Source organism: Lycorma delicatula, chromosome 6 (genome assembly GCF_047948215.1).
Source record: "Lycorma delicatula isolate Av1 chromosome 6, ASM4794821v1, whole genome shotgun sequence".
Classification (NCBI taxonomy): domain Eukaryota; kingdom Metazoa; phylum Arthropoda; class Insecta; order Hemiptera; family Fulgoridae; genus Lycorma; species Lycorma delicatula.
Window position 1 is genome coordinate 36,894,782 of NC_134460.1, and position 13,992 is coordinate 36,908,773.

Here is a 13,992-nt window from a genome sequence, read left to right on the forward strand (position 1 = left end):
TTTAAGAAACCTCTGATAAAAGCAAGCATGTTGCCATTCTCCACTCATTGAATGAAAATGGAGTGTTTAATTCACCGACCAAATCACCAAGTTTAATGATAGTACTTCCATCTGTAATTTGTACCTCTGAAATTCTCTGTATGATGAGGTGAGGGATACTGAATGGAAACAATCTGCCAAAATACTTGCCACTAGAAAGTGATGTAAGGAATTCTCCTTCATGAATGAGTCGTGAGAATGGATTGTTTTGGTGATCAGCAGATTGTATGGATGTTTTTCAATACAGTAGACTTGGGAGTAGTGCATGAGATTGTGTCACTAATTCCTCCATGACTTCCTCCTAGCGTCTAAAAGTACCCAATGACATACCGCTCTAACCTTACAGTACAAATCTAGATGTTCATTTATAGGCCCGCGGTTAAATTTGCACAGTGCCATCGTTGGTTGCTAATAGCATTTTGGCAATCAGCATTCCACCAAAGAACGGAAAGAGGTCTTGGGTTCCCGATGTTTGTGGGATATATCTGTTACCATTAAAGTAAAAGAAGTAAGTTCATCGAGGGTGTCTGCACCATTGCCGTACTGTGATGGGAAGGCTTCATGGTAACTGTTCCAATCCACCTTTTTAACAATCCATCTCTGTGGTCTTTTTTCACCTTGCTGTCAACACCAAAAGCTATAGTAATTGGCCTGTGGTCACTGTCGTGAAGGTTGTCACAAGCAGACCAATTAAGATGAGGGAGTAAATTTGGTGAGCATAAGGAGAGGTCAATGTTTGACAAGGTACCAGAAGATGAGGACATAAATGTGAATGATCCATCATTCATCATATTTCCTCGAGAAGCAGAAAGATGAGCCCCAGGAAATATGGTGGAAATCTCCTACTTTTAAAGATGACAATGGGATTTGCGTGAAGAAATTTTTTATTTTTAAAGCATTGAACTCAGAGTTCAGCGAGATACAAACTGCAGATATACAATTTAAAGGGGACTGAGATTTTTACAGCAACAGCAAGCAGGAATGAGGGTAGCTAGTTATAGTCTTAAAAATAGCACCAGCTCCACTCTCTCTACTACTGACAAGACAGTCATATCTCCCACATGAATAATAGCCTCTGAGTATAACCGCATCTTGCTCTAACAGATGCGTTTCTTGGAAGAACATTATTAATGGTTCATGTGCGCGCATCAACACTAACACCTTTAATGTTTCACTGAAAAATGCTCATAAATAAAGGTAGTTAGATACAGAAATACAGGTAAATATATGACAAAATTAATTTTAAGTGATCCGGTTTTTCTTTTTCAAATTTATGATTTTAAGAGAATCCAATGTCCTGAGATTGAGTGGTTCCTCTACCACAAAGGTGGTTGTGTGAGCTCCCGTAACAGGGAGCTTATTTGGTGGCTTACCACCAACTGTATTTACTCCTGTCTGCAAAGGAAAACTTTCGGTACAGGAACTTTCCGAGGGATTGAACTGTTGGTTTCACTGGCTGCAGCTATCGACTTATTATTACGATTTATTATGTACTGCTTTTCTAATATTTCTAGAAGTAATATGTAGAAGATTCAATTAATTTATACAATTTTATTAACATTAAAAAATTTATTGTAATTATATTTTAACAATGATTAAAAATACTGATTTCTTTTATTGTAAATAAAATGTACAGTTTTAAAAAATATTTAAACCTTTATTTTTAAATATAATGTTCCTCCCTATTATTTCAATTAGTGTTTGAGAAGATTCTGGGAAGTCTAGTAAACTAAATAATTAATTTTTATTTTATCTATATATATATTTTATTATTATTGTTATTATTATAATACAGTATTTATATTAATTATTATATTTATTTATTATATATTTTATTTTTTATTATTAATTATTTATTTTTAATTTTGAAAACGGAAGGCTAAGATTTTTTCCATTTGCAGTATAATGTTTTTAAATGAATTTTCCTTTTCCAACAGTTTGTACCGTACCTTTGTGTTGCAAAACCATAACATCATACTTTTTTCTACAAGTGTTGTAAATGTTTATGGAATGTCTGTAACTTGCCTAGATGTGATCTGTAATTGTAAAGTTATATTTTTAAATTGTAATTTTATGGAATAGACATTTGGAAGGTCTGAGGAGAGTAATCTGGTCAGTCTGGTAGTTTTTGTACACCATAAAAGTTTCTCTATTATATTTTCATGCAAAAGCTTCCAGCTTATTTGTTGAATTAATCATTCAAAATTAAGTTATGTACTTATATGTCCGAGTAATATAAAATAAGATGAAATTGTCTTAATTTTTACTTTTTAAGAAATCAATCTATTAATTTTATTTGTTTTTTTTTTGTTATATATATTTTTAGATAAATGAAAAAGAAAATAACTTGGGTCACGTAAGTGTAAAAATAGTTTTCATTTTGTCACTGTGGGAAAATTTAATTTTTTAAGCTTTATGCAAATGCTAAAAGTTTAGCAAATTTTAATGATAGATTTTTTAATTTTCAAATAGGTATATCCATTCTCTGTATAATTTTGTTAGTGATAGATACTCTCATTGAAACAATTTTTTTTATTCAGAATTAAATATGAAATATGTAAAATCAAAAATTTTGCAATAATCGTCTGTAACTTTAAGGTTTTAAGGTTTTTGATTTTTGTACTTTCTTTTATTTTTAACAAAAAAGTAATTGAATTTTAAATTGATCATATGCTATGGCAATTCTTGCTTTAGGATTTTACATATTATTTAATTGTTTTAGAAAGTTTTACAAAGTACAATTTATTTCATTACACAGCAGTTGGTATTATACTATAGTACTTGAGGATCTTATTTATTTGTTCATCAATTTATATCATGACATGTATTGCAGTATTATATTACAACGTGAAAGCATTGTAAATGGGAATTGTCTTATTTTTCTCATGACATCAGGTTTTTTGCATCTAAATCTTACTTATTAATGTTAATTAATTCTGATATATACAGTATTTTATTATTCACAAGTACTGAGATAATTTATTATTGCTCTTAACTTGATGTTAACAAATGACAATGTGTGGAGTATTGAGTATTTAGAAAATTAAAAGGTGTTAATTTACCATAAATTCTTAACAGTAGACTGCATGCATTTTATCATTATATATTTTACACATTTTTTGGTGTGTACCAAAATAATGTTATTATTTTCAGAAAAATACTTTCTGTGAAGAAAATCTGTGTAAAGGTTACAGATTCTTTTCAATTAAAATTCAATTTTTACTTAGCAGATTGTATGATTCCCCTGGTTATATGTTGTTTACTATCTGATCGTAAAATTTACCTTTAAATTGCTGTGCTAGAATGGTTAAAAAAGAAAAAACTTTGTACATTTTTTCTCCATCTCTTAATAATTTACCAATCCAGCACTCATATGTATCATAAAAAAAAATATTTTTTTACTCCATAATTTATGATATAAGGTTTAGAATTTATGATGAAATTTTTTTAAAGTAATATTTTGTTTTATTTATTGTTGTAAATGAATCATTTTATAATGCTATCAACAAATTTGATACATTATACTACTCATAATTTTTATTTTTTTATTTCAGCAGAAAGTTACAGATGAAAAAATTTTAAATTTTGCTTTCAAATAAAAATGTCATACAGTAAAGTTATGACTGTAACATCTGAAATATATAATCAAGATGGAATAGGTACAGTTAGTACAGGAAGTAAGGCGGAGTACAATAACTTTTACTGATTATTTTGTTTTACTTTATACTGATTTGTATATTGATTTAAAGCTGTATTTAATGTTTTATATTTGTTTAATATTAATAGTAATATCATGGCATGGCATTTTTTCAATTGATGAAAAATTTATCTAACATCAAGAAACTGTAACTGGATTTCAGCCTGCTGTTTCTGGAGTAAATAAATAAATACTTTAACAAAACTTAAATTAATTTACATTTTTGAACTATCTGTATTTGTTTTAAAAACAAAAATAATTTGGGCAAAATGAAAATTTTACACAGATATGATTATGTACATACAAATTGCCTTTATTAGTGAAATAATTTAACATTATATAAGAATAGCCCATACTCAACAGGAATGAAAATTTATTAAAATTAAAAAAGTCTGAAAATTTGTTGTTAGATTTGTCTGTTAGTATTCACTTGGTCACCTGATTCTGACATTTGTACATTAGAGAACATTTTTAATTTTACTCAATCTACTCATTCCCAATGTTATCAATATGTTTTATTCTATTTTAATGGTTTTTTTGTAGTGAATTTAAAAAACAAATAGATAATTTTGTATCATATTCTTTTAATCATTGTTGTTTTAAATGTTGTTTATTTTAAATAACTACAATGTTTGTTTACATTATTTTATGATTTGATCCGATAAATTTTTTATAAGTTATGCTTGTTATATAACTTTAGGTAATATTAGTTACATAAGTAACATGATGTAACATTTTTAATAAACTCAAGCCAAAGTCATCAAAAATCTTGATTGAAGGCTTTCTATGTGATGCTCCCCAAGAATTTTACTTTTTTTCTCCATATTTTCTCTATCATTAGCAAAGAGAGGCATCTACTCTTATGATGTTTTTGTAAACATTTTTTCATTTGGAGCTTTAATGAAAATATGTTTAAATTGCAAAAGTTTTTATATTGCCTGAAAATAAGAAAACTTATTCTGCTTATATTATTGTACAGTAATTATTTAATTATTATATAGTACAGGAAAATAGTCAAAAAAACTGCAATATAAAGGAAAAGATTCATATAAAGTTATATTTTTGTCTACAAGTTCTTTGAACCATAAGTTCAGAGCTACCACTATTGGGGGTCTAGGGGTGATTTTACAGGGATAGTAAGGGTGAAAAATCAGTTTTTAAGAACACTTTGGAAATATTCTTTTTTCAAAAAATTATTTCGAACAAAAATTGTAGCCCTTAACGTGTTCTACAGTTTTCATTAAATCAAGTTTTATATAATACCAAAATTAGCCCAGTTACATTACTTTGAACACTTGCATGCATTCCATGCAGTACAAATAATGAAAACGATGAATAGTAGTGGTACAACTGCTATAATTCATCGTTTTAGATTGTTGACATTTTTTTTTATAGATCTTAATTATTTTACTGAAGGTCACCAAGATTTACAAAACTTGTCTATTCCACCAGTCATATTATTTTTAAACATTTACTTTTAAAATATAAAAAAACTTCCACAAGACATGTATTTTGTCTGCCTGTTTCAGACCAGAATGTACTTTACTTTATATTATTAACAACATATATATAAATTTGGTCTACAATTAGTATTGTAGACAGTACAGATAAAAAGAGAGATTTCATACTTACTCAAAATTGGCGTATGTAATGATGATGTTATAACAAAAAATAAATTGAATAATTGGTCTGAAAATATTTTGTGGGATATATTTCTTTGTTTTTAAAAACTATTATTTTTTACTTTTTTTTTGTTGTGTATATTTTTTTAAATTATGCTTATTACATTATTTTTCAGATGTTGTTACATATTTTAAATTTAAATATCCATTGTTGAAGAGAAAACTGGAAAAAATTAAAACTGAATTAGATGAAGATGGTGATTTATTATTAATCAGAAATAAAAACGAAGGAGAAAGCATTGTAAAAATAGGTAGAAATATTTAAACATATTCAATCATCAATCATATCTATATTTACACTGTAATATATTTAGCGGTTAGTTTGTTTAGAGGTTAATTTAAAAATTTGTTCACTTTTAAGACTACTTCTCCTCAGGTTATGCAGTAATTATTTGAAGCTACCTCTTTATGATGACATAACTGATAATATTTAGATAAATATGTTTTGGAAAAAAATATCATTTATCATAAATCTTTCAAACTAGGATTGGATTTTCCAAGAATGGGAATGAGATTATCATATTAGGATTAGTGAATCTGCATACTTCTTTGATTAACTTAGTGAAAAACTGGAATATAAATCGGACCATGGGGGTGGAAATGCAGTGGCTTTTTCGAAAAAACAAAATATTGCTATAATTTTCTTATTAAGTAAAATATCGAATTCGTTTAAAGTTGCTACTATTCTTTGAATAAGGGCCTAAAACTTATCTATGTAAAGTTTTTTGATATCACCAACCGTTGACCCAGAGGATGGAAAAAATGTTTCGAAGACAAAAAAAATCATACCTCTCTTAATAGGCATAGAATTGAATCGATTTAAAGTGATCATTAATCCTCTAAACATTACCTAAAACTTTTGTGTGAAACAATTTTTGATATGACCGATCCTTACAGCAAGGGATGACCAAAAATCAGGCTTGGCATATCGATGTGCAATCATATATTCAACTCACCGAAGAAGACTTTCCTCACTTTCCTAAGTAAGTTTGGCATGGAATTTTGTTATTTTGGAGAATTGTTTTATTTTTTTCAGGAGTGATTTGACACGACAGGTTGCTTACATCCATTACAGTTATGCCACAAAAAAAAATGCTTATATTTCAAGCCTAACTGCTTCAATATTAGAGTTTCATTTACCTTTAAAAATCTGTTACGTATTTGTACGCACTGTTTTCTTTAAGAAATTATATAAATCGATCCCAGTTTTTTTTCTATTTTAATATAAAAATAAGTAAATAAAAAAATGATATACCCCAAAGATTGAACAAACTCACACATTTTAGTCATAAGTCTAAGAATTTAAAGATTGAACTTTTTTTCTTCTTTGAATTGAATCGATTGTCTACATGATATTTATTTGTTAGATACTATTAATAGTACAAGTATTCAAAACCTTTTAAAAACTGATAATTAATGACCTTATTTATTAAAAAAACAAAAACATGCATCTTTCTATACTGCATGATACCAATTATCAGTCGATTACTTTTTTAATGAATTGTAAATGTCACATATGTGTAATTGTAACATTAACGATGCCTTTTCTATATATATATAAAAGTAATCTAACTGACCTTGAAACTCTTTTAGTAATAACATAGCTAATCGCTTTAAAAAAAAGCGTGAAAGCAGACACACATACAAATTAATGTACACTTTCTGTAATTGAGAAACAATAAATTATATGCATTATTTGCTTATAAATAATACAAGAGGAAAAATAAAACATATCTGTAGAAAAGTTACAAAACCATAAAATATGGTATTTCAAAATTTAGTAAACATCTGTGATCCATTTTCTTAATCGTTTAAAGATTTATAAGAAAAACAGATATCCTTTTAACAAAATAAAAATTGCCCAAATTATACCGTTCAGTAATCCACATCTTTTAATACAAAAAATGTTAAAATACTATAAAAGATGGCTTCTTATCCATTTACGAGGAGTATTTGGAAATTAACTTCCGGTCCTCGGAATTGCTCTAAGGAGTGGGGGGTAACGATTCCATCGTTTTACAGTTGAGTAGCCCTAGCCCGGTTCAGTGCAATTCTAACCGCTGTGTCACGTAAGCAGCAGAAATAAATATCTTCAGTTACACCTCATATGTTAAGCCTGATTCATTCTGTCCCTCCCACGTGCAGTTATTGTTTTACGCGTATAATAATGTAGTGTAAGATGTCTTTTTCTGGCGCCATAGCATGCCGTTGATAAGCGATTAAAAATTTTGTTTAATGTTTGTTAATGATTTTTTAATAACGATAGCGTCATTTTCAGTGTTTTACACCATTATTCAGCTCAGTGAAAGACGGTATTTCACTCTGTTTTAAACTGTTACACAATATGATACAATTTTATATAGTCCATTTTTATTCAGTGTTCTTGTCATTAATTTAAATTTACCTTGTGTTTTTGTGCCGATCGGGTTTTAACAATGAAGTGATCTGTCGCGAAACATAACCCGGGAAACCCCTTAAATATCTCCGAAAAAATAATCAGCTACTTATATATAAAACCTTAAACAAAATAACTGAAACTGCAGTCGGAGACATTGCTCGAAAAGCAACAGGCGTTAGCGAAAAAACAATCTTTAATATAATAAAGAAACACAAAATTGATGGTAAATATATTAGCCCTAAAAAGACTCGAAAGCGTTTGAAAACTATAGAAAAGTTGGACGATTTTATTAAAACCGCTGTCAGAAAAAAGTTCATTCGTTTTATGGCAATATCGAACTTCCACTTGAAAATATTAAATGCCATGAATACCGATTCTGAACTGCCGAACCTTTCTAGAAGTACTTTACATGGTTTTAAAATCAATGAATTTTCGTTTCATGTCCAGAAAAAATAATTCTTTATTGATTGAATACAAGATATTATTTCAAGGCGAAGGGAATGTTCAAGAGAAATTAAGCGATTTCGTGAGGCGGGTAAGAGAATTACCTAGATGAAACTTGGGTTAAAGCGGGAAAGGTACGGGTGGATAAAGAAATAAAAAGCGCAAAAGACGCTTTTATGAAAGGTTTGTCAACCAGGGTGAAAAGTAATGGATAATGCGTGGTACATTGCCTGAAAACTGAAAAAATTACAAACGTTTCGACTCGGAAATCTTCGGTTAAAATCGAAGAAAATGTCGTAAATCGAAGACAAGTTAAAAGTAGAAATTATAAGATTGGTAAAATCAGTTAAAACAAAAATTTATTTTCATTATAAAGTAAATGAAATTAAAAAATTGTACGTGTTGTTGCGTCTTCCTCGATACCATTGTAATTTTAATCTGATAGAATTGATACGGGCACAAGTCAAAGGCTATATTAGAAGTAATAAACAACATTTAAGTTAAGTGATGTAAGAACTCTATTGATAGAAGGTGTTAAATAGAGTGCATGCAAATGCTTGGAAAAACTGTATTTGTCATTTAATTAAAGAAGAAAAAAGTATGGAAAGCGTGAAATTCATTAGTGTGAAAATATTATTGAATATGTTGTGATAAATTTGGGAAACTCTAACAATAGTTCAACAGACAGTCATAGAAAATTCCGCCGACTGTGAAGTTCCTGCCGTCATCCGTTTTCTTCAGATGAATCTGAAAAAACTTTTCAGATGGTGAACTTTGTGCAGTGTACGGAGGGAATATTATGAGTGACAGTGCGGTAAGACAATATTGCCGCCTGTTTCCTGAAGGTCGAATTAACATTCGTGACAATGTAAGAAGTGGTCGACTCTCAATTGTCACAGATGAATTTGTTCCAAGTGTCGATGTGAAAATTCGAGAGATTCAACAATTCACATAACAAAATTATCCGAATTTTTTCCTCACATATCGTGAACAATGCTGTATGAAATCGTACCAAACGTCGTGGCATGCCGAGTTCAGGCATCGTTTTCTTCATAACACTAGTCCGCATTCAACGTCAAATCTATAGTTTCAAATGGAGCTTGTTTAACCATCCTTAATTTGGCTACTAGTGATTATCACATTTTCTCAAAAATGAAGAAATGGTTAGCGACACAACATTTTGAAAATGATGAGGAGTTGAAAAACTGTGTTGTGTTACTATCTGGCTTAATTCACAGCTGGCAGAGTTTTACGAGGGTATTCAAAAACTTGTTTACTGATATGATAAATGTTTTAATTTGGATGGCAACTACGTAGATAAGTTGATGTAAATGTAGATAATATGTATATAATAAATAATTTTTTTATCATAATTTTTATAATAATTCATTTTTTTATTATAATGAATCGGAAGTTACTTTCCAAGTAGCCCTTATTTGTTCAGCATGTAAGAATTTTATCAACTTAATTTGTTTTTTCCTTTACAACAGAAAATTCATTTAAAGCTACCATTCACTTCAAGGTTAGTCCAAAAAGAAGTTGTGTAAAATAGTACACCACTGTACTGATTCTAACAATTCCATCAGTGGTATTATTTCAAAATAATATTCAGTTTGCCGCGTCTCTCTATGTTATTTCCTTTTTAGTTTGCAAGCTTCTGTGTTTATGTGTCATACTTGTGATAATTTTCTGATAAAAAGAGAATAATGATTCTTGAACAGCACCATGTTTGTGTGAAATTTTATTTTAAATTGAGCAAGAGTTTACAGAAACTCTGAATACATTGCAAAAGCTTAAAAAAGAAAATGTATAAGCCATACACAATGTTATTGATTAGTATCACTATTTGAATCTAGCACAGCAAAACTGCTAAAATTTAGACGTGATACTCGACACCTTTATTGAGTGGAATGGCTCCATTTACTATGAGTACATTCAATGCGATCATAACATCAGTAAAGAATCTTATTTGGCAGTAATGCTGCATTTAAGGAATACAGTAGGAGACCTGAAGTATAGGCAAAACACGAGTGCTACATCATGACAAACGAATGGGTCTTCCTGTATATTTTAGCTCTCCTTAGAGAGCTAGATATACAGGAGAGAAAAATCGTTAGGAAAAGTAACATAACTATCATATAGCATAACATATATTAAAATGCATCTCAACAACGAAAAAAATGATATAAGTAGATTAACTGTGGAGTACACTACTTTGAAGGGTATAAACCTGATTAAGTCATGCAACATGTAAATAAAATAATTTTAAAAGCATCTGTTACTTTTTGAACAACTTCATCAATCTCTATTCTGAATACTATATTATATTATTAATTAGTCTACAATAAATTAACTTCAATTCAGATTATAAAAAGCATTGAAGGGTGTTTTCACTAGTAAGTGTTTGTAAATTTTAAGTTCTTCTCAAAGTTTATAATTTTTTTTCACCATATAAGCATGAAAGAGAGATATTTTGTTTTATAAGTTATGCATCAAAGTTTTTGAAAGTGTATTTTAGAAGTTATTAATAAATGAAAATTTAAAGGTTACATTTTTTTAAAGTATGTACTATAATGGGGAATTAGTTTTTGATAATGAGACCCACCGGGTTGGTCTAGTGGTGAACGCGTCTTCCCAAATCAGCTGATTTGGAAGTCGAGAGTTCCAGCATTCAAGTCCTAGTAAAGCCAGTTATTTTTACACGGATTTGAATACTAGATCGTGGATACCGGTGTTCTTTGGTGGTTGGGTTTCAATTAACCACACATCTCAGAAATGGTCGAACTGAGAATGTACAAGACTACACTTCATTTACACTCATACATACCATCCTCATTCATCCTCAGAAGTATTATCTAAACGGTAGTTACCGGAGGCTAAACAGGAAAAAGAAGAAGTTTTTGATAATGAGTAATTAATGAAAGGAAAAAAGATCTTTAGTTTTATTAAACATAATTTATGTAAATACAACCAACCACTGTTTTAATTTGGTTTTGAATTAAATAGCTTATAATTATTTTTTTTTGTTTTTTATCACTTTTTTATAATCATTAGGTAATCTATTAGCTATTGTAATAATGTAACTTTTATTCTTAAATTATACTGTTTTCTTTTTATTGTTGAAATAAAATTGTGATATATTTCTCTAATAATAATAATTAAGTTTCCTGTAATATTATATTAATTGTTTTAAATTACAAAATATTCTTTATTTACTTGGCTTGGTGTAGTCTTTTAAGTATGTGTATATATAAATTTATTATACTTTTTCAGAACATAAAGCAAGCACGACATTAAAATTAGTGGGATTACAGGTTTGGCGTGGTGCACTTCTTTTAGCAGATTTTATCATGCATTACAATTCTTTATTCAGAGATAAGAATATCCTTGAACTGGGTTCAGGAGTTGGTCTTACAAGTATCATTGCAGCTCTCTACGCTAAAGAAGTGATAGCTACAGGTAAAACATCCATTAAAAATTAAATAATTTCTTTTTTTTTGTTGCATCTCTTGACGATTCAATATTGAGTATATTATGGGTCAAAGTTGAACTGAAATTTTAAATTAAATAATTTTCAAACAAGGGGACCTCATACCTTTTGATGAAACTGTTTTATACTTTTCAACAAACGTGCTGTTGGTTATTGAACTCAATCTGTATGTGTGTGTCTCTTTTTGTCTGGGATTTTGATTTAAAGTTTGGATTAATTATCATTAGAAGATTACAAAAATACATGAATGGCTGCGATTCATTTTCAGGTACACCTCAAAATGGCTGCCAAAATTAAAATCTTGTATTAATCATTATGCAATAATTGTGTAAGCTATAAAATTGTTTTAAATGCACTAATGTAAGGGTTTACTAAAATGCTTAAAATATATAAATATCGATTTTGTAAATCAAATGTAAGACCCCAGGTTGGCGTAAAAACTTTTTAATGTTTGAAGAAAAAATCCATAAAAATCACCAAAACACAAGATAAATAAATTAGATTACTAGGATATAGGACCCATTAGCGATTTATTAAAACCAATAACAAACTTTCTTTTTTTAATTGTTAAAATTTAAAATTAGAAAAATGTGTAACATTTTAATTATAACTGATACTGAAAAGAACCAATATCATCTAAGATTATAAATTATGATTAATATAATATGTGACCTAAGGGAACTTTAAAACGTAAAAATAATCCGGTAAAGACTTACATAACCTTAATGAATAATAATGATATTATTCAACTAATTATATTATGATGACAGTAAATATTATAATTATATATATATATATGCTCTACATATACATAAAATCTATAAATAGCAGTTACATTAGATTAAACAATAATACTCAAATAACTTTGCTAGAAATTAATTAATAATGGAGAAAACAATAATAATAATTGTACGAATTTTTTTCAGGAAAATCTTACTAGATTTTTCATTGATAACTGGTTTTTTTTAACTATGTTATAGATTTTTTTCAGGTAACATCAGTGAAAAAACTATATTCTGTACAGGTTATCTTTATTTTTTATTGCCAACATTGTTGAACTGCATGTGAAAACAGTGTTTCAGCCATTCATCCAGGAGTTTCATAGTTGAAATCCCAAACAGGCTTAGCATTTTTCACATACAAAAAAAATAATTTCTCATCATCAAAAAAATATATATAATTAAAGGAAGGTTATGTGTAACTGCTGTAGTTTGTAGTTGGATACATAATTTATAACATTAGTATTTTTTGCCTCCATAGCATGATACCATTCTGACATCCAAGTATTTTCATTTGAAAATTTAGTAAAATTAGTTAGAAAACTTAGGGGAAAAAACAACATTCCCACTGTTTGATCTCTTTATATAATTTTTTGAATTCCTTTTCTTGTATTTATTAAGATGTAGGAAATGCTGTGCTTAAACGTTTTATTAAAGCTGTGCTTTTGTGGCAAACTGCTAATATTCATACAGGTTTTGGTTAATTGTTGGGCAGTTTATATATAAATAATAATAAAAAACATTTAAAAAAATCTTTATTTTCCTAATATGTAAGCAAACCCCCCCCCCCACCCGGCCGGTGATGGAGTCCCCCGGACTCAGGAGATGAGTATGGCATGTAAATGAGGTGTTATCTTATACAGACTCAGGCCAACCATTCCTGAGATGTATGGTTAATTGAACCCCAACCACCAAAGTACATTGGTATCCACTAGTAATCAAAACCATATAAAAGTAACTAACTTTTACTAGGATTTGAACCTCAGAACCTTCTACCTCGAAAGTCAGTTGTTAAACAATTGATTTACGATGACGAGTTAACCACTAGACCACCCTGGTGAAAAAAATTTTAAATATAAAATTGACTTAAAAAACCATACTAAAAAATAATTTTTCAGTTTTTAAAGTTTTAATTTAAAAAGTCAATCCTGAAATTGCAAACAACTTCTTGCAACTTAATAAACCTAATGTTTTTTAAGTTTGTCATCTAATTTTGCTGTAATTTATTTGTTGAGAATGCATTTAACAAAAAAATCTCAAATCAACTCTTTTTGAAACTTCAAATTCAGTATTAGCTCTCTGCTTGCAAAAATAATTTTTTATTCATTGGCAATACAATTTAGTAAGAGATTTCACATTGGGCAAGAGTTAAAGCAAATAACAATCTTTATGTATAACATTTTTCAGAATTTTGATTAAGGGTTTTTCCTAGGTATTTATGACTCAGGAACACATGAAAATTC

At 28.8% G+C, this 13,992-nt stretch overlaps 1 protein-coding gene across 5 annotated transcripts in view; it reads left to right on the forward strand.

Annotated features, from left to right (window-relative positions):
* The window catches only part of LOC142326988 (methyltransferase-like protein 22), a 35,624-nt gene that overhangs the window by 3,044 nt on the left and 18,588 nt on the right, over positions 1–13,992 (forward strand). The window contains exons 2-5 of one of the 5 annotated variants that reach the window (XM_075369720.1): positions 2,366–2,395; positions 3,597–3,716; positions 5,535–5,669; positions 11,534–11,719. In XM_075369720.1, coding sequence (XP_075225835.1) covers positions 3,641–3,716; positions 5,535–5,669; positions 11,534–11,719 — 397 coding nt within the window. In that variant the 5' untranslated portion in view covers positions 2,366–2,395; positions 3,597–3,640. Of the gene's footprint in view, positions 1–2,365; positions 2,396–3,593; positions 3,717–5,534; positions 5,670–11,533; positions 11,720–13,992 lie in introns of all 5 variants that reach the window. The other 4 variants (XM_075369721.1, XM_075369722.1, XM_075369718.1 and 1 more) reach the window with 4 other exon arrangements.